General features: G+C 42.6%; 1 protein-coding gene across 1 annotated transcript; it reads right to left on the reverse strand.

Moving 5' to 3' along the window:
* Window positions 1–389: 389 nt before the first annotated feature.
* Window positions 390–27,526, reverse strand: LOC137090185 (zinc finger protein 271-like). The gene is made up of 3 exons (XM_067453997.1): window positions 27,490–27,526; window positions 11,753–12,295; window positions 390–2,590 (listed from the first exon to the last, which is right to left on the reverse strand). The coding sequence occupies exons 2-3, from the start codon at window positions 11,784–11,786 to the stop codon at window positions 702–704; spliced, it is 1,923 nt and encodes a 640-aa protein (XP_067310098.1). The 5' UTR covers window positions 11,787–12,295; window positions 27,490–27,526; the 3' UTR covers window positions 390–701.
* Between the last annotated feature and the right edge of the window lie 117 nt (window positions 27,527–27,643).

Consider the following 27,643-nt stretch of genomic DNA (forward strand, 5'->3'; position numbering starts at 1 on the left):
AATATGAAACAGTGCAGAAAAAAGTACAATCTTCTGCTTTGAGATGTTGTTTTTTTATCTCTTGTTGTTTTAAACCTAAGGGTGTTTTTAGCTTAGGAAAAATATCTTTAAAAAAAACAAATTGTCAGAAGTTATCTCTTCAGGGGTGAGCTAATGCCAAAACAATTAACAAACCAGAACCAACTTTCCCTGAAAAAAAAACAAAAAAACATTCCCTACAAATCAATATACAACCAAACATACAATAACATTCCCTATCTACTTATCTAACCAGTAGAACAGGAGAAACCCAGAACCAGAATCAATCCTGAGAGAGAGAGAGAGAGAGAGAGAGAGAGAGAGAGAGAGAGAGAGAGAGAGAGAGAGAGAGAACAGCAGGAGGAAAAAAACAAAACGTGTCACGTTATTACGTCAGGGATGTAACACCCCCACCCTTAAAGGGGTGATGAATGAAGAAATCAACGTTCCCTTAAGCCTTTGAGATATAAAAGGTCATGGTAATATTTGTGTGCAGTATGTGGTGTGAAAGCTCCATGTCTCCTAATAATGAGACACGTTCTTGCTATGATGAGAAACTTTCCAAGCAGTCAAAAAATTGTACTGTCACAAAATAACTTTGTTGCTCAGCATATAAAGATGAACTGCTTATTTCAGACTTTGGTGATGTGGTTTCTCATCTGCATGGATCCTCATGTGTCACTTTAGGTTTTTTTTAAGTGGCTTCTCTCTCCAGTGTGGATCCTCTCGTGTGTTTTCAGATCTGATGACTGACTGAATCTCTCGTCACAGTGTGAACACTTGTAAGGTTTCTCTCTGCTGTGGATCCTCTCGTGTGATTTCAGATCTGATGACCGACTGAATCTCTTGTCACAGTGTGAACACTTGTAAGGTTTCTCTCTGCTGTGGATCCTCTCGTGTGATTTCAGATCTGATGACCGACTGAATCTCTTGTCACAGTGTGAACACTTGTAAGTTTTTTCTCCAGTGTGGATCCTCTCGTGTGTTTTCAGATCTGATGACTGACTGAATCTCTTGTCACAGTGTGAACACTTGTAAGGTTTTTCTCCAGTGTGGATCCTCTCGTGTGTTTTCAGATGTTCTGACTGACTGAATCTCTCGTCACAGTGTGAACACTTGTAAGGTTTCTCTCCAGTGTGGATCCTCTCGTGTGTTTTCAGATCTGATGACTGACTGAATCTCTTGTCACAGTGTGAACACTTGTAAGGTTTTTCTCCAGTGTGGATCCTCTCGTGTGTTTTCAGATGTTCTGACCGACTGAATCTCTTGTCACAGTGTGAACACTTGTAAGGTTTTTCTCCAGTGTGGATCCTCTCATGTATTTTCAGATCTGATGACTGACTGAATCTCTTGTCACAGTGTGAACACTTGTAAGTTTTCTCTCTGCTGTGGATCCTCTCGTGTGATTTCAGATCTGATGACTGATTGCATCTCTTATCACAGAGTGTACACTTGTAAGGTTTCTCTCCAGTGTGGATCCTCTCGTGTGTTTTCAGATCTGATGACTGACTGAATCTCTTATCACAGTGTGAACACTTGTAAGGTTTCTCTCCAGTGTGGATCCTCTCGTGTCTTTTCAGATCTGATGACCGACTGAATCTCTTGTCACAGTGTGAACACTTGTAAGGTTTCTCTCCAGTGTGGATCCTCTCATGTATTTTCAGATCTGATGACTGACTGAATCTCTTGTCACAGTGTGAACACTTGTAAGGTTTCTCTCCAGTGTGGATCCTTTCATGTGTTTTCAGGTTTCCTGACACGCTGAATCTCTTGTCACAGTGTGAACACTTGTAAGGTTCCTCTCCAGTGTGGATCCTCTCATGTCTTTTTTGACTTCCTGACTGACTGAATCTCTTATCACAGTGTGAACACTTGTAAGGTTTCTCTCCAGTGTGAATCCTCTCATGTCTTTTCAGATATCCTGACCGACGGAATCTCTCGTCACAGTGTGAACACTTGTAAGGTTTCTCTCCAGTGTGAATCCTCTCATGTCTTTTCAGATATCCTGACCGACTGAATCTCTCGTCACAGTGTGAACACTTGTAAGGTTTCTCTCTGCGGTGGATCCTCTCGTGTAGTTTTAAACGGGTTGCTGTAGTGAAAGTCTTCTCACACTCAAAGCACATGTACTCTCTCACACCAGTGTGTATTTTCTGATGTTTTTGTAAAGTTTGCAGCAGTGAAAAGCTCTTTCCACACACAGAACATGAATGTGGCTTCTCCTTCGTATGAACTGTCAGGTGTTTCTTCAGGTTTGATGACAAAATAAATGATTTCCCGCAGTGATCACATGAGAACGGCTTCTCTCCGGTGTGGATCATCATGTGATGTTTAAGGTGTACTGATTGACTGAAACTTTTTCCACATTGATCACATTCGAACGGCTTCTCTCCAGTGTGAACTCTCATATGGATATTAAGATGTTGTTTCCTTGTGAAACTCTTTCCACACTGAGTGCAGGTTGTAGATTTCTTGGCTCCTGTTTTCTTCATAAATATCTTTTTAGTCTTTGAGCGACTCAAAGGTTTTTCTCCAGGCTTGACATGATGTTCTTCACTCTCTTCCATCACGTCTGAAATCAAAGTTTATATTTGAATATTTAACATTACAAATTATGCAGCACTGCCATAATTTTGGCACAAAATTTTAGATTAATATTTAATTCATTTGACTGAATACTGTCATTACTAAGGGCCGGTCACACATTTCATTGATTTCTGTTCAAACTCATACGACTGCAAGACATCGGAAGGTTAACCTGCACATTTAAATCAAGTTCAGACGTGTGATCAATAGAGGTTACTTCACACACAAGGTGTGCAATATTTACCATACCTCTCCAATCTTATCTCCAATTAGTCCAATCAAATTTTTAGATGTTTGGACTAGAACAAGACAAAAATACTAAGTAAGAAAAACATTTTTTGCAGTGCATTCTGAATAGCAGCATGTGAGCGTCATTGGAAATGTAATATTACTTTATATAACAATTTGTTAAACAAGTTTCTTTTATTGAGTGAGTTAAATACCATAATATCATAACTTGTTTTAACCATGTGCAAGCTGACATTATCAATGACATCGCTTACTTTAATTTGCAAAAACACATCTTGAGAGTTCAAACACATTCACTGTGTGATGAAGCCATAGAGTTCAGTCAGAATTACCCTATAATTCAAGTTATAAAAAGCAACAAACATCCCTGCATGGGTTTTTGTTTCTATATTTATAAGATGTGATGTAGTTCCCTTTCGAAAGGGAACTCGAGCTGCGTCAGCTGATGCTACGGGGAACGCCTTCAGCGTGATAGGTGTCTGAAATCGCTATCAAATCACAATCCTACTGACCGTCGGCAGCTGGTGATGTTATCACCGTGAGACCGGGAAGTATAAAAGGGCACCGTGCCAACATGACGCTATCCTTTTCGTCTTCAGGGACTGTTCTGTTCGCTAGAAAGTCTGTCTAAGTTGAAAATGAAATGCACACGAAAAAGTAAGGGGCCGTATAGGAAAGGCGCTGATCCGTGTCCCAGGTTTCTCACGCCTGAGGACACGCACACCCTTTGTGTGCTCTGCCTGGGGGAAGAGCACGTGCGGGGGGTTCTCGAGGGGGCTTCCTGCACGAACTGCGAGCGTTTTCCGATGAAGGACGCTCCGCTCTCGTTTGGCCTTCTTCTCGAGGGAAGAAGAGCCAGCATCTGGGAGCGGTCCCGCTCATGCCGAGGCTGAGCGGCGCCGTCTGTCCTGGGGCTCCCAGATGGACCTGGCTCATCGTCTGGAGAGCACAGTGCTCGCGGACGATCAGCCAGGTCGCGAGGGCAGGCTGACGGAGGAGGAGTCGGAGGGAGACTCCTCCTCTTCGTCAGCCCGTGCTCTTCCAGTCGATCAGAGGATGGCTGTGGATGAGGAGGATGAGGAGGCTGAGGCCGAATCCTCCCAGCCATCCTGCCCCGTGTATGAGGAGCTGCTGGACGCGGCACTGAGGCTTCAGTTGCCATGGCAGAGAGCTAAGGGGGAGGCCGCCCGCCCTGATAGTTTGGGCGATCGGTTACTCCCCTACCATAGCCGCCCAGCTCCCGGGAGCCTATACTGAGGGACCTCGATAAGAGGGAGGTTCTACCCCCTGATGCGATGGCCGAGTTGCGCCGCACCACAGATCTTTCTCTCCGGGCGGCCAAACAGACAGCAGTCGCCATCGGATGGTCGATGGTGGCTATGGTGGCCACGGAGAGGCATCTGTGGCTAAACCTCGTGGACATCGGGGCGAAAGAAAAGGCCTTTCTCCTCGATGCCCCGGTCTCGCCCTCTGAGCTTTCGGCACCTCCATCGAGGCGGTGGTGGGAAGGTTCAGAGAGGCGAGGGCGTGCTCAGTGGCTTATAGAACATGTATCCCGCGGAGGTCCGGGGCGGTGCCCAGGCAGGAGGGTGTCCCTGGCCCGTCGAGATCTGAGGATCATCGGCTGGGCCAGCGCGGTAGCGTGGCCTCTCGTGCGCCCCCTCCGTGGAGGAGTAGGACGCAAAAAAAAAAAAAAAGATAGAGAGAGGCGGGACACCCGCAACAGGAGGAGGGAAATTGGGGAGAAGAACCGCTTCCAGTGAACCGGAAGCGCGGTGGGTCTCCGCCCCCGAGGGCGCGGAGAATGTGATGATATGTCCCTTCCTGTCTTCCTTTTTTCTCCCCGGGCGCGCATTACATCAGGCCGGGCGGATGTGAGACTCTGACGGCCTGCCAGGCCGGTGTGTGAGAGTGCCCCACCCTCAGGTTAGTGCGCCGAAGCATGCATGTTACATGAAGCGATGAGGCACTGAAGACAGCGGGTGAGTCCCATTTTAGGGCAAACATTCTTTCTTTAAAGCCGTATTTTTGGACTCTATGCTTCCCTGAGGGATGTTTTTTTTGCAAAAAATTTGTAACAATTGGAGTTTGGGCCTGTAGTTCCCCTGTTAAGGAGGCTAGAACGATGTTTGTGATAAACACAGAGTGTTTATGTAGGCTGTATGTTTGCTAGCGTAGCAACTGTAGTTTATGAGGCTGTTTCTCTTCTGGATATTTGTAATATGAGTAGTTGAGGCCACCGCGGGCATGTAGCGGCTATATAAACTGACGTACGTTCTCCTAGCGAACTTTTTTAGCCGTAGCCACCTTTGGGTAGCGTTAGCACCTCTGCTAGTGAAATATCTAGATGAATATGTGAGGTCAGGCTAGAGCATGAACTGCAGTACGGTCTGTCCCAGCCCTCTTTAGGGCCTTCGTTTGTGGGATTATCAGACCGATGCTAGTGCATCAAGTTGGCCTAGGCTGTTGATGGGATGGCGGTGGATTCTCGCGGTGGCATATCGCCCTGGCAGTTGCCCCGGGCTCCTGTCGGTAGTCCCGCAGGAGCTTTTTATCCCTATCCGGCCTCCCCGCAGTTAGGGTCGTCCGGCCAATGCCCACCCCCCTTCTGCATTTGGGGTTGTTATTAATGCAGAAAGGTGTGCAGCAGAATGGGTCGCGACTCTGCCAGTGGTCGTGGGGACGGGGTAGCAACTCTTCGCAGGTGCGCAGTTAGACTGGTTTTGCTAACCCCGCCCCCCAGAGCGTAGTGTGGCCGCCGCTTCCGGGCGGCCCCCCGGCCTTGTTCAGGAGACGACCGGCTTGTGTGTGTTCAATACTTCACCTCTTGCTCTGTGTCTTCTGCTCCACCTTTTAGGGCTCGTGTCGAGCAGTACTTCGCAACAATCTGAAAGCATGGGTTGGTAGGATGCTCCCCTAGAGCTGAAACACTGCCACGGCTGACCCCCTTCCGCGGACAGCTGGACGACCAGACAGCCGCCCTGGAGGCAGGTGGCGTAAGTTGTACTCCCCTCGCTTTAGAGGGTTCAAGGCGTTTTATGCTGAGTGCACTGCTGTGGGCATTGTGTTTTAGGTTCACGCTGGTAGGCGCTGCCTGGGAGACTGCGCCGTCGCAGAAGGCTTCTACGGGCCGCTGGGGCGGACCATCTATAGAAGGCTGGCTGGCGTGGAGACGCCAGCCGAGGCAGTCCAGGCAGTTAACTCTGGGTCAGGTGGTAGGCCTCAGTAGGCCTCCCTGCGGGTGAGTCCCCAGGTAGTGACTGGATATCCAGTCCTCATCAGCCAGCAGACAAGCCACTGTCAGCCCGACTTTGAGGGCTCGCTGAGTTTCAGCACGCCTCAGATGGCGTTCCCTGAGGGGGTGACCTAGGGTTCCGACCACTGGGTGACAGGATCTAGGCCGCTTTAGGCCTCCTGTAGGGTGAGCCCTGGTTCCCAGGTCCTGCAACAGTGTGCGTGGGTGCTAGCCAGGCGGCTAGCATGGTCTGCTATCAGGGGCAGGCCGCTTCAGGACCGTCCTAAGGTCGTTTCCCGGCCCTGCGGGGTTTCCGGTGGAATTTGCCATTGGATAAGCACCGTCTGTCACCAATCTAATAGGGAACTGCCATTCGGCAATAGGCCTCTCCAGGCCGCCCTAGAAGACCGGACTATACGTGGGCATCAAACAGGCCTCCCTGGAGGCGAGCCCCGGGAACACAGCAAAGTCAGACAGTTTGCACATTGGCTGGCAGGTAGCAGGCCTCTCCAGGCCGTCTGAGGGTGAGCCCCCGAGGCTCAGTGCATTATGCTGTCAGGCCTTTCTGGGCCTCTTTGGGAAGAGATTCCCGGACCAGGTCTCGGTGACAAGCTAGCCATTAGCATGAGTGGCTTCTGGGGTTATGGCCTCATGGGCCCCCTGAGGAACCAGTAAAGCCACTTTCCTGCGGCTCTTAACAGCTAGCACTAAAGGTGCCAGGTAGAGGCTCCTCTTGGCCTCCCTGGAGGGGAAACGGTTCCCTTGAGCGGGAACGCATAACTGGCTTTGTGCTGACAGCTAGCGGCTGCCCGCCGGTAGGCCCTGGCCTTGGCCGGTATAACTCAAGGGCGGGCTCATGCCCTAGCACGACGAGACTCCGTTTCTGCTGCGCAGTCCCTTCAGGACAGGGACTGGCTAGCCTACAGCATGGTTTACCTACCAGGCTGGCTTAAGAGCTCCCCTCATTGAGGGTCGTCTGCAAGCTTACGGCCGCTTGAGTCTGATCAGACGGGTAGGCCCCCCTCGGGGCCTTCCGGTTAGATCAGTCCCTAGGCCTTTCCGGCCTCCTGAGCACCCTTGTAATAAATGTGTTCAGTAGATCCTAGGATTAAGCAGAAGAGCTCTCCAGGATTCCCGTCTCCGAGTTCTGGTCTCGGAGGAGGACATTGCTAGTTTGCAGTCCCTCAGTCTGGATGCTCATGAGTAAGAGCGATGTCCGGAGGCTCTGTTTACAGACAGGGTTGGCCAAGCTGGGGTGTCCCACAGAAGTGATGCCAGGTGAGGCCTCCCTGGTGGCGTTCGGTGAAGGCTTTCCCGAATAAGTGACGGGCTGGGGCGCCCTCGGGTCCCCTAGCCACATTCCCTTAAGGGACTCCTTCCGTCGAAGTAGTAGGTCCCAGGCCTTCGAGCAAGCCGAGTGTAGGAAACCTCAGATAAAACTTAATAAGGTTCTCTCTTAGGCATATAGCTTGGGCTATTGGGAATGATGTCACTGGCAGCCTGTGTGGCTAGAGGGGGAGTGGTTCAGACTTTCTTCGAACTCTCGTCCAGGCAGTTCCCACTGCCAGTAAGGGGTGTGCACTCCCCTCAGCAAGGCGGCGTGGGTATATCGTTCCCCGTAGCGTCAGCTGACGCAGCTCAAGTTCCCTTTCGAAAGGGAACGTCCCCGGTTACGTATGTAACCTTAGTTCCCTGAGAACAGGGGACGAGACGCTGCGTCAGATGGCCATGCTTCAAGGTGTGCCTGCCCACAGTCCCTTCAGACGAAGCGGATAGCGTATGTTGGCACGGTTCCCTTTTATACTTCCTGGTCGAACGGTGATGACATCACCAGCTGACGACGGTCAGTAGGATTGTGATTTGATAGCGATTTCAGACACCTGTCACGCTGAAGGCGTTCCCCGTAGCGTCAGCTGACGCAGCTTGAGTTCCCTGTTCTCAGGGAACTACGGTTACATACGTAACCAGGGACGTTCAGTAATATCACACACGCAATAGTGCCATACACTGCAAAACATGCTCTTCTTACTCAGTATTTTTGTCTAGTCAAAATATCTAAAAATTCTTACATTAAGAAACATTTACTAGACAAGTAAAAATTATTGTCTTGTTTTGGGAAATATAACTCAAAATTAAGAGAGTTTTTGCTTAAAATAAGATAAATAATCTGCCAATGGGGTGAGAAAAATAATCTTGTTTTCTGTTTGAATTAAGATTATTTTTCTCACCCCATTGCCAGATTATTTATCTTATTTAAAGCAAAAACTCTTAATTTTGAGTATTTTTCCCCCCAAAACAAGACAATTACTTTTGCTTGTCTAGTAAATACTTCTTGTTAGGGATGCACGATATTATCGGCACAACATCGGAATCGGCCGATAAACGCTTAAAATATAAAAATCGGCATCGGCCAAAATGAAAAAATTATGCCGATATGCCTTGCCGATATAATAACGTGTTAATATGCGCCTGCAATAACTAACGTGTGCAAGGAGTGCTACAGCGATGAGACCATGTCAGCATTGCGGTCATTCTTGAAGTGAAAACAGCCTAATACATTGCATGTACAGGGATTTATATTGACTGTTTTTAAATGCTGCCTTAAATTTGTGAATGCACGTGACCGTCAGCAGCAGATTTGCCTGGTATTCACAACAACTAGACCAAAACGAACCCAAAACAAGCCCAATCGCGTCTCCCCACTCTCTAGCACGTGCGGCAGCCTCCACAGCAGTAGAAGCTCCTCCAGGTCCTAGTGCCCGCCCCCCAGACCGCTATATATTTATACATGTAGTGGGGGCGCTGTTGTTACAGTTATACAATGAAAAGTAGAATACACAAATAAATTAAAGTTACTTCTTGTTCTGAATAAACAAATCAGTAATGATGTCATAAATCACAAGCAAGACACTTGTAAATTAAATACTTTTATATACCATGTATTAATCTGTAATAAAATTTTAGGAAATGGACGATGAAAAATAATCCAAGGAGCTCTACAATAGGTGTGCACAAATGCTAAATCCCAAAATACAATATTTAGGTTACAGCTGCATCTGGGGTAAAAAAATATTTTTTTATTTTATTTATTATTGGTTAAATTTATTATTGTTATTTTCAGGGCTTTTAATATACTCTTATCATACAAAGAACTTTATTAACATTTATTTATCTTCAACAAGAATCCTTTTAGTAAGGAGACCTCAGAAATCTGAAACCAGAATGAAAAAAAAAAGTTTTTGCTCAAAATGGTGTTGTTTCCAAACAAAGGTAACAAATAAACATATATCGGTATCGGCATTGGCCAAACGGAGCTGAAAACTATCAGCATATCGGATATCGGCAAAATCTAATATCGTGCATCCCTACTTCTTGTTTTAAGAATTTTTAGATGGTCGCATGGATCTGACTATCTTACAAGAACTTACTAATATCTGTAGCACTAAGCGGTTCACCTGAGTTATGCGGTGCACACATTTTGCCACTGTGTGGTTTATTTGTTTCTAGTTATTTATTTTGTTAGATATTTCCACTTTGCGGGAGTCCCGCTAAATAATTTTATTTTCCTGTGACACACACACAATAATATCTTGCCGCCCGCATCCGCATTCACCCATCAGATATTATCCTGCGCCGCACTCGGTTGTGCTGGGTCCCGCGGGAGTGCATGTCTCTATTTAACGTTAGGTTGTTAGAGCGGTCTTGCTACACAATAAATCTGTAAATTATTGAAATCAATAAACATACCCCTTGCAAAAAATTATACAGTTTTACTGCAGTATTTTAAATAGGTTAAACTAATATATCAACTCAATAATTACATTTACAGCAATGAAATGTTAATTTTTATTATAATGCACTTAAATTAATTGAAGTTCATGCATCTATTTTCATATTGATTAAAAAAAAGTCTACTGACAATGTCTGGCATGATTTCAACAATTACAAATATTAAAATATAAATATTACTTCTACATCACAATTCTTGTGTTTATCTGAAGCTCGTTGGGCATTGAATGGAGAGCGAAGGGTGCAGGGCAACATGTCAAACGGGTCCGTTTATGTTGCATGGTTTATGGAAGCAAGGTTTCGGAGGTGTGAGAGCCAGGCGCTCAGCGCTCATCAACCCCAGCGAGAGCAGCCTTAACTCGGCTCGTCCTTCTGACGACTGCCGCTGCCTGGCAGAAGCCCCTCCCATGACGCAAATTCACGTCTGTTGTGCGAAATGAGTGAATGGAGTCAAAATGTTCGTGCGAATAGCACTATTAATTCGTGTCACGTCTGGCGTGAACGCAGCATAACTGTTATGTGTGCTAAACCGGAACTGAGATACCGTCAAGCGGAAGTATCGAGTGTCATGGCGACGCCCACTAAGACTTGCAGGAAAGTTGTGGATACAAACAAGCTCTAGGATTTAGGATTCGAAAAAATATAATCCAAGCCCCTTTGATGATGTGCATGATTACGTTACTGTTGATCATCTGTGTGCATTGTCTAAAGCCCGCCCTGATGATCTCATTGGTCAGTTACTGTTGATCATCTGTCCGTCATTGTCTAAAGCCCGCCCTGATGACCTCATTGGTCAGTTACTGTTGATCATCTGTCCGTCATTGTCTAAAGCCCGCCCTGATGATCTCATTGGTCAGTTACTGTTGATCATCTGTCCGTCATTGTCTAAAGCCCGCCCTGATGACCTCATTGGTCAGTTACTGTTGATCATCTGTCCGTCATTGTCTAAAGCCCGCCCTGATGATCTCATTTTGCAGTTTCTGTTTATTATCTGTCCGTCATCGTCTAAAGCCCGCCCTGATGATCTCATTGGTCAGTTACTGTTGATCATCTGTCCGTCATCGTCTAAAGACCGCCCTGATGATCTCATTGGTCAGTTTCTGTTTATCATCTGTCCGTCATCGTCTAAAGCCCGCCCTGATGATTTCATTGGTCCGAACAGTTTCTGTTCGGGGATAATTACTCCTCTATGGAGCAAGGCCAGACCAAACTGCCCGACCTAAAATATTGTGGGCAGGGCTAAGTTCGGCTGGCATCCAGGCTAGTCTGGCATTGCTCAGTTTCTAAATGACTCGGCAGTTTTGAGTTAAATGTTTCAGTGATTCAATGATCCATCCATTCTTTAACTAGTAAAAACTGTCAATCACAATGAACCAGCCATTTAGAAACAAACCAGTTGAATGAATGATTCGACGCTTCACTCATTAAGACAGGGACTTGCCGCTGGTGGTTTTAGTGTCATATTTATTTATCCATGACAGGCCTAAACCAGCCAAGACCAGCACAAAAACACTATCAGCAAAATATCATGGAATTATCGTAATCGATGTAATTCCCAAAAATAGAGATCATCATTTTTCATCAATATCAAACCCAAATGTCACAGCATGCGAAGCAGAATTAAGAGGACATTTGACTGACATGTACCGCAACAAACCACAGTTCATTTTGTTCCACATCATGTTTAGGGGCGTGAAAATGTAATTAGGATGCTAATTTGACCTGATGTTTCTCAAACCTCCCTCTACTGACCATTTGCTAAATTCAGTACATATTTGATAGTATAACTGTTTCTCTAAAAATGTGCTGAAGTGTTGAGTCTTCCTATCATGAATGTTCTCCAGCATCATGAATGAATGAAGAATAAACACCAACCTCTTTGTTCTTCAGGATCTTCAGTGTGTTTCATTCTGCAGGTTCTGGATCACTCGTGTTCTCACCGTCCTCTTTAATAAACTCAGTCTTAGCAGATTTCAGCTCTTCCTGATGCGTTGATGCTCGTCTTCACTTGTAGCCTGATGGGAATATTCCAGCATTTATTGATGAGCTGATGTGGGAGGAGCTTCACTGATGATGTGCCTGACTTGGGAGGAGCTTCACTGATGATGTGCCTGCTGTGGAGGAGCTTCACAGATGATGTGCCTGACGTGGGAGGAGCTTCACTGATCATGTGCCTGAGATGGGAGGAGCTTCACTGATCATGTGCCTGAGATGGGAGGATCTTCACTGATGATGTGCCTGACGTGGGAGGAGCTTCACTGATGATGTGCCTGCTGTGGGAGGAGCTTCACAGATGATGTGCCTGACGTGGGAGGAGCTTCACTGATCATGTGCCTGAGATGGGAGGAGCTTCACTGGTGATGTGCTTGATGTGGGAGGAACTTCACTGATGATGTGACTGCTGTGGGAGGAGCTGATCTACCAAAATAAAAAAAATAAAAAAATTATTTAGAGTTTGTTTTTATATTAAATGACACAGCTAAGCATGTCTGTGTTTCTGTCTTAAAGTAACTGATGCTCATTCAACCCATAACACTAACATTATTCTCAAATAGCCTATAGGTAAATGTTGTGGAGTCTGTCACTTCTTTAAATTACTCTTTTCGTATTGGAGTTTTAATATCCAGTAAACTTTATTATCTAACAAAGCAGAGTACTTCAGCAAAAGCAACACCAGGGTCCAGTCTCTAACATACACACACCTAAAAGGAAATCAATACATTACGAGACAAAGGCTTCTCCATATTTGAGCATTTCCACCCCGGCCTGAAACAGGGAGCCATAAGCAGGAAGATCCATTCCAGTCGCTTGCTTTAATATCTCTCAGGATTCTGCCCTGAGCCACATATAATAGTATAACTTATTTGGGAATATTCTCATAGATTACTCTCAATTCAGTTTAATTAAAAATATTATACAACATACAGAAATAAAAAATAAAAAAATAACAATGTGAATTCTTTCAAATATAAATAATCGTAAGAAAAACAGTTGAAAGTTTACTTTATTCATTTTTATTCTCACTTTATTCTGACTGTTTGCTCTTACAAACAAATTATTCCACTCAGGATATGGCAAAAAATTATTAAACTGATCTATTGAAAGACAAACAGTTCATTTTTTCAAATCTCCTGTAGTGATGTTAGGTTCTTGAACGAATCGTTCTTTTAAGCCGGTTCTCAGCAAGTAACCAGTCGAGCCGGTTCACTAATCGAACTGAATCGATCTTTAGTTCCGTGTGGATGACGCAAGACGCTAAAGCTGAAGTAGCACGTCCGACTGAAAAAGAACCGATTGAGGCGGTTCAAACATCTGTCGAAATTTGCCGAGGATTACCGAGGCCAGGGTGATTGAGTTGACGATGCAAGTCTGAGGCACGTAGACTACTGGAAATATGCTAATTATGATGACTACTGTTATTAAATAACATTTTATTAAAACATGCAAAAACCATACATTTTACTGTAATTTATTGTGCATGCAGATTATTGTTAAGCGAAATGTATACGTTTATAAGAATCTCAAGTTTATAACAAGTTTATTCTTTCTATATAGCTGCCTATTTTAGACATGTAACATATCCGCATTTGTTGATCAGTGCCTGTAATGTACTGCAGTTGCGCAGTTTTCAGCTGAATCCGACGCGAAGGATAAATGAATTAACTGAACACAACACAAACACTATTAAGTGAATGAAAGGCAATAATCAGAAAATGCACTCACGTAAATAACTATTCGATTGTTTCAATATGCATTGATACAGATTATTACTTTATTTGAATGTTCCCTTGATATGACATGACCCAGAGAAATGTATTAAAAAGCATAAAATAAATGCATAGTGACATCATTGCATGATGACGTCTGGAACCTATGAATCGGCTTTCTGAACCGGGTCATTGAGCCGAACTGTCCGAGAAGAACCGGTTTGCGGAAATGAATCGGACTTTGCATCACTAGTAAATGGACAATTAAAGCTCATTTCATTGGTGTCAACAAACGGAGGGGAATTGATGGTCACAAAATGTATGTTTATTTGTCATTTACATTTACCTTTATGCATTTGGCAGACGCTTTTATCCAAAGCAACTTACATTTCATTCAAGGTACACATTTTACATTATTGTTTTTATGCCTTCAAATGTTTTTTCTTACAGTTCTTTACTAATTTTCTAGATATCTTCAATTATTTTCATTAAGAAACAGAATAATGCAAGAATTATACAAAAAAGTGAATTGGCATCATTTACTTTACAATAGACAGATTGAAATGTTTAAATGTGTCAATTAGTATTCAGGTCAAAGACACACACACACAAAAAAAGAGTTATATAGCCAAAAAAAAAAAAAAAAAAAAAAAAAAAAACATTTTCTGGCATATTTAGAGCCAGAATCATGTGATTCCATATTCAAACACAGTATTTAAAAGGTAACTAAACCCCTGTTCACAGCCTAACCCCGCCCACTGGCAATATTTGAAAAATGCTGCAAAAGTGGGCAGAGCCCAGCGGAGACAGAGGGAAGGAGCCGAGGGCGGGGCTGAGCGGAGGGGTGTGCACCTGAGACCCGTAGTGACAACTTGTTTGACAGCTGTCAGACTCGCAAAGATGGATAGTGACTGGAGTGAGGACAGTAGCTATGGAACCAAGGGGGTAATCTAGCACTCGGAAAGCGTTCCACCCATAGGGGCTGCCATTGCTAACCAAGCCATCACCTGCTGTTAGCATCCCTTTCTCTAATTTTAAGGGTGCTTTCACACCTGCCTCATTTAGCTCAGTTGAATCGTACTAGAGTTCGTTTTCCTTTTGGTTTCGCTCTCTGGAGCGGTTAGCTGGTGGTGAGAACGTGATCCGGCCTAAACCAGCTGCCGTAGTTAGCTGCACTGACATTATGTGCATGACATTATTACCTGATGGATCATTGGCAATATTTTCGGAATGAGCATGTCAGAGTTAAGAATAATTAATGCACGCCTCTGCTTGAAGTGACGAGTGATGCGCGCTCGCCATTTACAGTGCATTAGGGCGTTGTTTTCAAGTCGCATCCGCGCTTCATTATAGAAAGGTATTGTTTGCATACTGTGGTTAATACAAAAATTGTAGTAGATTATGGCCAGGGACAAAACCAGCCCGCAGTCGTCTCTCCATAGTGTTATTATAGTTTGCTGGCTTTTCCTCCTCTGTTGGAATTTTCCCACAAAGTAAATTCTGACCAATCGAAAAGCAGTTTAGGTAATACACCATGGCCAATGAGTGATGTGGATGTTGTCACGTGTTTCAACTGGTTCGGACCAAAGCAATCAGTGTGGTGTGAAAAGGAACCAAAAAAAGCTGTAAAATGCCACAATGTATTATTTAATTGTTTGGCCTTGGTTCGGACCAAATTATCTGAACTAGAGATGTGAAAGCACCCTAAGTGCACTGATGTGTGACTATTCTTTACAACTACAAATCCCACTGTCACAGGTGTTCAGTTTTTCTATAATAATACCCTCACAGAACAGGGTAGCAATCAGCCATCCATGCAAAAGCAGAGGTCAGTGTGGTGGACTGTTGGTACATCTGTCCAGGCCAACATTTGATGTCTTCATGCCTTCAACTGGGGATTTCCAGAGAACCTGTAACAAAAATAGGACAGTTCAAAATCCATTGTACAAACCAGGGTTTCCGTTGTCCGGTAATTACCGGACATTGGCCGGGAAAAAAATTAAATGTCCGACAAAATGAAATCTTTTCGGTCCAATTGTCAGATTAAAACTGCCTCTTATCGATACCGTAAGCCTGCGACGTGATGCCCTCGCTGTCATGACAGCGCTCCATGGCTATGGAGGATTGCAATTCTCCACAGCCTGCGAAGCAGAGTATGTGATTTCAGAGAAATGTATCCAGAGTGGACCAACTCGCCAAGATATCCTGTGTAATCCCTGTCTTGAGTGTTCCTGCAGAGAGGGGGTTCTCGCCGCAGAATCGGATAAAGACGAAGCAGCGAAGTCGCCTTGCGGAGAACAAGGTTACGCGGCTTATGCGCATTGCAAGTTGTGGAGAGACACTGGGAACATTTGATTTTAAGTCGGCAACTGCACAATTCAGCACTGCAAAAAAGCGTAAAAAGTAGCCAAATGACACGAGACAATGTTATACGCCTAGTCATTTGTTTGTTCAAGTTCATCTGACAAGGAGTCATTTCACACGGTGGCCAATTGAAATGTTAGTAACTAAATGAGACATACTGAGTTTATAATAAAATTTTCTTGAGTAAAAACAATGCTATATTCAGATATTTTATGTTGGTTTGTCAAAATGAGCTTTGGTGTACATATGATATGCACTATAAGGCGTATTAAGAGGGGGGTAGCATTGCTGATACAATGTTATATCAGATTTAAAATATGTACAATAACAATTGCAGAAAAATGTGTATTAAGATGTCCGGAAATCAATTAAATAGTTAATTTATTGATAAAGATCTCATTTAATTATTGCATCTAAACACAATAGTGTTGTGCCAAGATTTTTCACGTGAATAAAGGCAAATAGATTTGCACACTTTGCTTATAATCCCTGGTCTAGTCTGTTAAACTTGTCAGAAGTTCTCGTTTCTAATCTGCCCTCATAGCCTATTTTTTCTCTCATCAAAACCGAATACCATCAGTGGTTGTACATCATTAGCAGGGGCAGTTTTTGTGCATTTTGTTTCGTGATCTGACCGGAACAAATAGAAAGTCTCGGTGTTAAGCGTTAGATTAAAGCGCTCGTCTGTGTGAAGACTGCATGAGCCGCGAGAGAAATCTGCTCCACTGATAACAGCGGCAACGAGCGCCAGATCACCTCTTATTTAACAAACGAATGAAATGATACTCTTCTAGTTAACCAGAGATGTTTTGTTTGTATTAGTTAGGTTCATCCGTGAAGCAAGATGTTTTAAAAAAGTGGTGGGGACCTGTCCCACCCGTCCCACCCACAAATTACGCCTATGTAGAAACCATAGTTTAAAAAATTGGTTGATTGATGCCAATCGGACGTTCATGTTTTTTTTTTCCGTCTATTTGAAAGTTAGGCTAATCAACATGTTGCATATACGGCCTGATTATGTCTTTTTTTTAAGTTACATAAACTGCTTTCAGTTTTCCTCAACTTTACTAATTAAGAGGCGATATTTGACCGGCATATCATCAAAATGTCCGGAAAACGAAACCTCTGCCGGTCACTTTGGCCGACACCATTTTTTTCTAGCGGAAACTCTAGTACATACTCATTACAAAGTATTGAATCTGGTAACACAAATGAACATACAAGGTTCAATTTAACTTTAGCTTAATATACAATATTTGCAGCATAATATTGCACAAAAGGCACGGTTTTGTCTTGCACTCTGAATATTACATTAATTTGGCAATTTGTGACAAGCCCAGTGACATTGTCACATTTTCTTCTCTATTTAACTTTTATACAAAATGAATGATTAATGTACAATAAAAATAATTGATGCATTAACTAAATTGGAAAAATATTAGGGATGCCACAATTCTCAAAATAATATTGACCCATTCGGTACGACACCCTTGGATCAGTAGGCGCTTGTGTATTGCATTAATTTCTGTGCATTTTATTTCCCTCTGAATTGGCTGTTTTGTGTGCCAATGAGTCTATGCTGATATGAGCAAAATATCCAATGACGATGCACTAAGGTTAGGGGGTGTTTAGCCACGGATGCAATGCTGGTGTCTTAGAGCGGTGAAGTGAGGCTGCAGTGCGCACCACCATCTTTTAAACCTGTGGTGTGGGTGGGGTGTGCGATATAGAGTTAAAGAGTTAGTTCACCCAAAAATTAACCCAATAAATTCTGTCATTAATCCCTCCTGTGGTTGGACAGCCGTCAGACCTCCGTTTATCTTCACACACAGATGAAGATATTAGTGTTGAAATCCGATGGCTCAGAAAGGCCTTCATTGACACCAATGTCATTTCCTTTCTCAAGATAAAAGGGGTGCACCGAAATCATAATTCTTGGCCGAAACTGAAAACCAGAAAAAAGGAAACCAAGGCCGAAACACCGAAAGAAATTATGCCAATTATTAGTAATTGTAACCAATAGTAAGCATTGCATTTATGGCTATGACTGTAACTTTACTAAAAATCAAGGCATTGCAATTGCATAAATTAATATTAAAGTTTAAAAAAATCAATCAATTACAAATTATGCAAATATTTATTTAGCTCATTGCAACAATGCACAGTATAAAATAAAATTCAAACTAAAATGTTTAACTTGACCTCACTCATGTGTACATTAAAGGGTTACTTCACCGCTTTTTCATATTAAACTATGTTATTCCCTTAACTTAAACGAGTTGATACATACCTCTCTCGTCTCAGTGCGTGCACTTAATCTCTCTGACACGCAGTAATGATCTGATAGCATTAGCTTAGCCCTTTTGTCACCATACTTGATCGTTCAACTACTCGTGTAACTGTATTTAAATAGGGGAAACGTGGAGGTGTTTGGTACTTCTAACTTGATCTCTGTTTGGTTCCATAGTGAATGAACTGGGCTTAGTGGGCTAAGCTAAATGCTATCAGATCATTACTGCGTGTCAGAGAGATTAAGTGCACGCACTGAGACGAGAGAGGTATGTATCAACTCGTTTAAGTTAAGGGAATAACATAGTTTAATATGAAAAAGCGGTGAAGTAACCCTTTAAATAATAGCTAATGTACAGGCCTGCAGAAAGGTACAGCAATTGAATAAAGTAATCAGATGTTTTTTCCTAAAACGTTCGATTTTGACATCTTAATTTCAAAAGACTATATCTTAAAAGTGATAAAAGATAGAAACGTTCTGTAAATTAGAGAAATATTAAGGAGGACCCTAAGTTTATGTAGAGATTACATTTTCCCATCTAATTTGCATATTATGACATCATAACGTGGGGGCCATCTTGGATTATAGAATTATCATGAAAAGCCACATGATTAAATGATAAAATGCAGCCCTTCTTTACCCCCAAAATGTCCCTCACCTTCTGTGTGCTATATTGCACAATACTGAATGTTCAGGTAAATAGTAAACAAACTGTGTAAATCATTACAAATAAATGGTAGAAACAAACCGAATGCATGTAGCGGTTTTCCTTTTGCTGTAGAGATTTCCCATTTACTACATACAGTAAGCACTCTGATTGCATATATGGGGCACATATATATTATATATTATGCATAATAGCCCCTCTGCCCCGTGTCACAGCGCGTCTGCTCGTGTCCAGATCTGCCTCGCGCGGCGCCGAGTGCACAGCCACGGCCAGTGTTATAATCATTTTGACCCTCCACCCTGCCTCCACGTTGCCCTCGAACTTCCTTATGAATACTTTAACCTGTTAAGCTGATTTCTAAATTTTGAAAAAATCCTAAGAAATGTATACTCAGACTAAAACAAATACAGTTTGTGAATCCTTTGCACTAAAAGCATAATTATGGTCTCATTTGAAAGCAGACACCTGGCAGTTTACTGTAAAGTCAAAATGATAATATTTTTTATAATAAAAAAAGCTATAATAAGCTTCAAAGTTTTGTAAAGTTATTAGAAATTTATTTGTATGATATATCTTTATGAAAATAAAATTGAAGTGGGCCTTGGAGAAATCTAGAAATGCACTACAGCTAAAGCCACAAGTCTGACCATGTTATATTTCAGATCTGAAGATGATCAGTCTAAAACTCTGCATTTTATTAAACGTTTTACAAGATCGTTTCATGTGATTTTATTTTGAGATATCGCTGAAATATCAACTGATGTTTATTGCCACATCTTCTCAGCTTTCATTCTCTATTTTGCCTCTATTGTTTAGAGGTGCAAACTGCCCCATTCAGTTTGTCTCCCCGGCACACATTCACACTTCTGCGGACTGGTTATGGCTCTAATTATTATTCTTTTGTCTGCATTATAATTACTAACGATTCTCTATTCAAACTGTTCTATTCAAACCTCATTTCTAAATCAAACCTCTCACTTTACCCTCACTGAGACTCTATTGAATGCATTTCGTCCAAATAAGCATTTCAGTAGTTTTACATTTAGAAAATGTTCATAAAAATAAAGTATTTACTCAGTGGCAGGTGCATCTAGGGCAAGCTAGCATGTTAGCTTAGCACACCAGCAAAACAACAATTTATACGATTAAAATCATGTTTTATTCAAAACTTGCTTCATATCACTTTATATTTTATATGTAGAGTGTTTTATATAACAATATGTGATCTCATATAGCTTCGGGTCAAAAAATCTGATAGAAAATATACAATGCTAAAAGCTATGTGGAATAGCATTGCATTATAAATATCATCTATTATGAAACCACCCAACATGGCATAAAGAACACAGACCAACCATATATTGCCGCGATTGTGTGTTTATTGTCTTAAAACGTGTTTATCTGCATAAAATAGCGATCTGACGATCCCAGGGAGCTGTGTGGATATGTCCATATGTCAGATACTTCCTGAATGTCACATGGTGTGTCTGTTCTTCATGTGTTCCCCATGGGGTGAATTTTCAGTAGTACAGCTTTCCAGCGCCCTCCGGCTGCCAGAATGAATTGAAAACACAGCATATCACAGCCTACTGCTCTCATAATCATACATCCGCGGATTTTGGATAAAGATTGAATAAATAATACTTCTCTGTATAGAAATTTGACTCAAACATGAGAGAATCTATCAATATTTCTCCACATCTGCACACATTTGAAGTAAAAGCCCTGAGGGAAGTTGTTTTGTCGAGTGTCTTCATGACGACCAAGGAGGATTTTTTTATGAATGGGAGCAAATGACGCGCATATTACAATCAAAAGGTAGCGACGCCCAAGATCATATTCATAACTCCTGGAACATATTAACACATTACGGTCACTATAAGACTTTGAGAATAAAACAGAGGTAAAAAAATTAAACTTTAGTCTTAGATCTTTTTAATGATGTATAGTTTGTCAAGGTAATTACTTACATCTGATAGTAATTTTGAGCTAATTTAAACAAAGAGACCTTCAGTGCGTCCTCGTGACGGTTATCAGGTTAACCTCTTCTAACATACCCAGTGGCGTTAGATAAAGTCTCCACCACAATACTGTCGCCGCGATCGCGGAGAGGCGCAGTGAGAAGACACGCGCTTCATGGTGAGCGCGGCAAAAATCTCCCGCGGCCGCCGCGTTCCCAACACTAACACACCTGCTAACTTCGCGATGAACACTCGGACCCCGGGAAACATTATTCCCACCACTGACATTGGCAAAGGACCATCTACATTGGGCAAAGGACCATCTACATTGGGCAAATAATCCACCAGTTGTGCTTAGTGTAACGTTAGGCCGGGGACACACTGCAAGCGTGCTGTGAGCGTCTCGGCTGCGTGGCGTGTCCGTTTTTATTTCGGCTCCCATGTTAACCGGTTAGCGCTTGCATACTGCCTGCGTCAGCCGCGCGGCTCACGCGGAAAACGCGTGCATGCTTCAAATAGAAGAGACGCCTATTTTTCACGCAACACGCGTGAAACAGCATAGGAAAAGATGTTTATATGCCATTTTGACACGAATACATATTAACAAAAGACATTTTCATGTTTGAAAGTCTTTAGGTTAACATAAATGCAGATATAGGCCTACTTGTAATAATAAAAAACAACATAATATCGATTTTGAAATATTAAACCTGTCAAAACAGAACAAAATATTCTGTAGCCTATTTTGCCGTCAATACCATATATATGGTCAATAGGCGACTGCCGACGTTGTCTTTGCTGTATCAATAGGCAATATATATTTATATTTAACATGAAGTATAGGGCTTCCCAGCAGCAGCAGCGCCGCGTCAGACACGCTTCTGGTGTGCAAAGACAGAGAAAACGCCAGGCAGCCGCCCCGCGGCTGACACGCAGCAGAAACGCCACGCTAGCAGTGTCTCCGGCCTTAGGTTTAGTTTCACTTTCAGAATCACCGTCATCTCATATTTACCTTCAGAATCAGGGTCCGCGAATAGAAGACCCAACACTTCATTGCGGGTAAGCTTTATTGATGCCATTAGAAAATAATAATAGTAATAATGATCTAATGCAAATACTCGCTGACGTTGACAATGCTCTGATAAAACAGCTCACTCGCACGTCAGCTCTGCTTTTGTTTACACTGACTCAATGCGCTCTTGCTCGTATATTTTGTATAGAATCATGATGTTTGTATGAGTCAGGGATGAAGTACGACATGTCTACCATCTAGTGGAGGGGAGGTTGAATGAAATTCGACACCCTATTTGACAAAATCGGCCGTTTTATTCAGTGACGCATCTTGTCGAGTAAACTCGACCGTGGCGCCAAGAGGGTTAAGACACAAAACGATCACTTTCTGTGAGAAGCACAACAGTATTTGTGTTATTTTTACCTCATATCAGACTAGTGAGTGATGTCCTTATCTTTTGTTTGACATTAAACAGAAAGCAGTAAAGGCTACTGCCCCTTTAAGAGCTAATGCTAATGTAAGAGTGTGTCATCTTTCTCGACTGTATGAAGTTCTCTTAAGGCATATACAGACTGTCTGCTTGGATACTCATCAAGATGGACATGTTGACATACTTCTTGTGCGAGTTTGTCTATTTAAGCGCAAGACTTGTAAGAGAACTCAATATTTGCGCGCTGTGAGACGTGCGCGCTCTCGGATGATGCACAGAGCAACATGACATCATGACTTTGCGTAAACATACACGCCACTTTCTAAAGGCAAGCGGCGTGTTATCTATACGCATTTTGAGCTATCCGCGTGTATGTCTACGCCTAAACGAACCATCATCTCCGCGTGTATGTCTACACCTAAACGAACCATCATCTTCGCGTGTATGTCTACGCCTAAACGAACCATCATCTCCGCGTGTATGTCTACGCCTAAACGAACCATCATCTCCGCGTGTATGTCTACGCCTAAACGAACCATCATCTCCACGTGTATGTCTACGCCTAAACGAACCATCATCTCCACGTGTATGTCTACACCTAAACGAACCATCATCTCCACGTGTATGTCTACGCCTAAACGAACCATCATCTCCACGTGTATGTCTACGCCTAAACGAACCATCATCTCCGCGTGTATGTCTACGCCTAAACGAACCATCATCTCCGCGTGTATGTCTACACCTAAACGAACCATCATCTCCATGTGTATGTCTACGCCTAAACGAACCATCATCTCCACGTGTATGTCTACGCCTAAACGAACCATCATCTCCGCGTGTATGTCTACACCTAAACGAACCATCATCTTCGCGTGTATGTCTACGCCTAAACGAACCATCATCTCCGCGTGTATGTCTACGCCTAAACGAACCATCATCTCCGCGTGTATGTCTACGCCTAAATGAACCATCATCTCCGCGTGTATGTCTACACCTAAACGAACCATCATCTTCGCGTGTATGTCTACGCCTAAACGAACCATCATCTCCGCGTGTATGTCTACGCCTAAAGGAACCTTCATCTCCGCGTGTATGTCTACGCCTAAACGAACCATCATCTCCGCGTGTATGTCTACGCCTAAACGAACCATCATCTCCGCGTGTATGTCTACACCTAAACAAACCATCATCTCCGCGTGTATGTCTACGCCTAAACTAACCATCATCTCCGCGTGTATGTCTACGCCTAAACGAACCATCATCTCCACGTGTATGTCTACACCTAAACAAACCATCATCTTCGCGTGTATGTCTACGCCTAAACGAACCATCATCTCCGCGTGTATGTCTACGCCTAAACGAACCATCATCTCCACGTGTATGTCTACACCTAAACGAACCATCATCTCCACGTGTATGTCTACACCTAAACGAACCATCATCTCCACGTGTATGTCTACGCCTAAACGAACCATCATCTCCACGTGTATGTCTACGCCTAAACGAACCATCATCTCCGCGTGTATGTCTACGCCTAAACGAACCATCATCTCCGCGTGTATGTCTACACCTAAATGAACCATCATCTCCACGTGTATGTCTACGCCTAAACGAACCATCATCTCCGCGTGTATGTCTACGCCGTGTGATTCTGCCAACCTGATCTGACAGAATTAATATTTATAGCCTAATTTTATATTTTGGAGCAACTAACTCCACTCCTACCATAAACCTACCCACTCTCAACAATATAAAACACGTAACAGGCAAATAAATGTACAGTCACAGGTATTTACTGCAAAAACGGACCAAAAACAGTATAAAAGTATTAACTCATGTTTCATTCCAAGTCTTCTGAAGTCAGACGATATCTTCATGTGAAGAACAGAGTTGATCTTAATGTTTTAGTCGTTTAAATGATCATCGGGCCCCTTCGTGAACAGAACACACACGCACTCGTTAATATTTCTGATTCAAATGATACACGAGACGACAATGATGAGAATGATGCGATCGGTCACGAGACACACGAGAGCCAATGGCATTTTACAATCAAAGCTGACGTAATGACGCAATTGGTCACGAGACACACGACAGCCAATGCTGTCAAAGCTGACCTGACGGTTCTTCCGGCGGCAATATTTGAAATGTATTAATCTTTTGCGGATGGAGTCGACGTTCTGATCGCTTTTGGGGATTTTCTTCACACAAATCAATCGTTTGGCCTCGGAACACTTGGAGTATTTGTACTTAGGGAAATAAATTGTGCCTGCAGTCGTATCTGCCTGTTATTCTGTTTTTATAATACACAAATGGGCAGGTTTAGGGAAGAGTTTGAGTTACGCCTTCAAAATGTGTCTGAATATGTGTGTGTGTCCACAAAGTAAATGGATTAATAAACATACAAAATTATGTTTTTTTGAAAATGTAAAAATGCAGAATGTTTCTTGTGATGGGTAGGTTTAGGGACTGTGTGTGTGTGATGGGTAGGTTTAGGGGCTGTGTGTGTGTGTGTGTGTGTGTGTGTGTGATGGGTAGGTTTAGGGGCTGTGTGTGTGTGATGGGTAGGTTTAGGGGCTGTGTGTGTGTGATGGGTAGGTTTAGGGGCTGTGTGTGTGTGTGTGTGTGTGTGTGTGTGTGTGTGATGGGTAGGTTTAGGGGCTGTGTGTGTGTGATGGGTAGGTTTAGGGGCTGTGTGTGTGTGATGGGCAGGTTTAGGGGCTGTGTGTGTGTGATGGGTAGGTTTAGGGACTGTGTGTGTGTGATGGGTAGGTTTAGGGGCTGTGTGTGTGTGTGTGTGATGGGTAGGTTTAGGGGCTGTGTGTGTGTGATGGGTAGGTTTAGGGACTGTGTGTGTGTGATGGGTAGGTTTAGGGGCTGTGTGTGTGTGTGTGTGATGGGTAGGTTTAGGGGCTGTGTGTGTGTGATGGGTAGGTTTAGGGACTGTGTGTGTGTGATGGGTAGGTTTAGGGGCTGTGTGTGTGTGATGGGTAGGTTTAGGGGCTGTGTGTGTGTGATGGGTAGGTTTAGGGGCTGTGTGTGTGTTAGGGTTAGGGTTAGGGTTAGGGTGCCTAAAGTTGTTGACCGCCTGAACCACAGTCAGCATTTAAAGTATTTGAGTATTTAGTAAAAGTATTTAAGAATTTATCAGTAAAATATACATACAAATAGTGGGGCACTGTAGTATGGTGTCTCAGAAATGTAACTCCAAACAGACCTAGAGAAAATATATTAATATTAATGACCATAACATCCTGTTATCATAATAGTTGATCATAAATACAAACTATAACACATTACATTTGTCACCTTGTCTAATTTTGCTGATTATTTTACCCTAAAGGCTTTTCAGACGGTCTCACTGTAACAACATGGAGTTAATGTTTCTAAAATGTACAGACCCCCAACTTTTGAACAGTAGTATAATTTTTGAGGTTTTGCTTACCAGTCATCTAGTTTTTAGCCTGAGATTTTCTTCAACAGGAGTGCAGGCCATCAGCATGGAAGAATCTAGGAACATAAACAGTTTATCACAGAGATATAATGTCAGGCTTATTAGAAGGAGACAAGCTAGAGCAGAGGTGAAACGCAGATAAGAGAAGTAGAATATACAGAGTATATATACAATAATTTCTTAACATAATTTGTTTTAGGCTTACTTCATTTTACATTGCTCAGTGTTATTTACGTGTGGTTGTCAGAACCTTGCAAACTGCAATAAAAAATAATTTTGCATAAGAAAATAACATGCATGGGGATATAGGTAAAATATTTTGTATGGTAACACTTTGGTATGGGAAACATTCACTTAACTTTTGCCTCAAATACATAATTTACTGCTTAATAGATAGTAAGGTAGTTGTTGTAGCGTTTAAGTTTAGTTAGATACCAGGAAGAATTTAGGGATGTTGTAGTATAAGGTCATGCATTAATATGTGCTTAATAATACTAATAAACAGCAAATGTGCAAGCTAAGAATTGTTCACTTTACTAAAGTGTTACCTTTTGTAGAAAAAATACGAAAGATTTAATGAGATTTACCCTTCTCTGTCAGCAGCCCATGGGACCATCCTTTGCCTCCGTTGTTGTATTTTTTATTTTTTTTTACTGAAATCACGGGGGAAAAATTGAACGTAATTGGTATTAAATAATTAAACATTAAATGTAATTTGTTTACCGTGAAAGATCATTTCATTTCATTTGATTTTGGCATTTCCTGTAATAACATTAACACTAACTTATAGTGAAGTTAAATAAATTAGCTCACTTCCAATAACCCATTGACAGACTACCAGCAAACCTAAAAAAAAAAAAACGATCAAAGCCTCTCTTCTGCACATAAAGACGTGATTAAAAACTCACTTTCATTAGAGCTAAAGTATATTAGCAAACTGTTCTGAAAACGGTTGAGATGCTAACAGACTTTTTCAAAGACACTGAACAATTTTAATAAAGTAAATATTCGACAGAAGCGTGTCAATTACAAGTAAGAAACGTGTACGGAACAGTTTTATATTATTTGTGTAATGTTTAGGGACAAAACTTACCTGAAAGCAGCGAAAATAACAGGCGGGTGTCCGGCCCGTTTCCATGGTAACTTCCAGTGTTTGACCGTTCAACGCGCACGCCCGTCAAAGTCACGCAGCAGCATTACATTTAAATAAACACGTACATTATCAATTTAATGAACTGTCAGTTTATTTAGCAGATGATGACAAATGTTCAGACAGTTTGGCAACTTAAAAAACTTTGGCACAAGAGTATGACCATTTCTGACTAAAAACTGTGAGGAATTCTTAGAATCAAGAAGTGAAAACTGCGATTACAAACTGCCTGCTTCTTTTCTGATTTCCTCAAGTGAAAATTTACCTAAAACACACATTCCCATCACAGATCTCAAACTTTGCCTTTTGACTTGACCTTCAGTAACAGTTTTTACTCAAACATCGAAACAATCACACACACACACACACACTCACTCAGGTCGCGTTCCCCTCAAGCTCGCTGCTGCTGCTGCACTAAATGTTTATTTCAGGAGGAAGACGCCAGAAAAAAACGCTCAAGTAGCGCTCAGCCCGATGAGAACAATACAGAAATGAGTCTGTTGCTTTATCAAACTGTATAAAGTGTGTGTGATGGTGTGTAAATATGAGGAGAAATACCGCGAACTTGTCGACTCACCTCAGAGACTCGCCGCTGAAACTCAATGGGGGAGGGGCGCGCGCGCGAGCGGCGACGTCATCGACCGACAACAGTAGATATTTTTGTTGTTATTGTTGTTGTTGTAAAAACTGTTGTTTAGAGTTCATTGTAATTGTTGTTCTCCATTAAGCCT

Source organism: Pseudorasbora parva, chromosome 2, assembly GCF_024679245.1.
Source record: "Pseudorasbora parva isolate DD20220531a chromosome 2, ASM2467924v1, whole genome shotgun sequence".
Classification (NCBI taxonomy): domain Eukaryota; kingdom Metazoa; phylum Chordata; class Actinopteri; order Cypriniformes; family Gobionidae; genus Pseudorasbora; species Pseudorasbora parva.

Bases quoted from the DNA above. Each gene is read 5' to 3' on its own strand.
- LOC137090185 (XM_067453997.1), bottom strand. From the start codon at position 11,786: ATGAAACACACTGAAGATCCTGAAGAACAAAGAG. The intron at 2,591-11,752 runs GTTGGTGTTTAT...CTTTGATTTCAG, and splicing joins AGATCCTGAAGAACAAAGAG to ACGTGATGGAAGAGAGTGAA.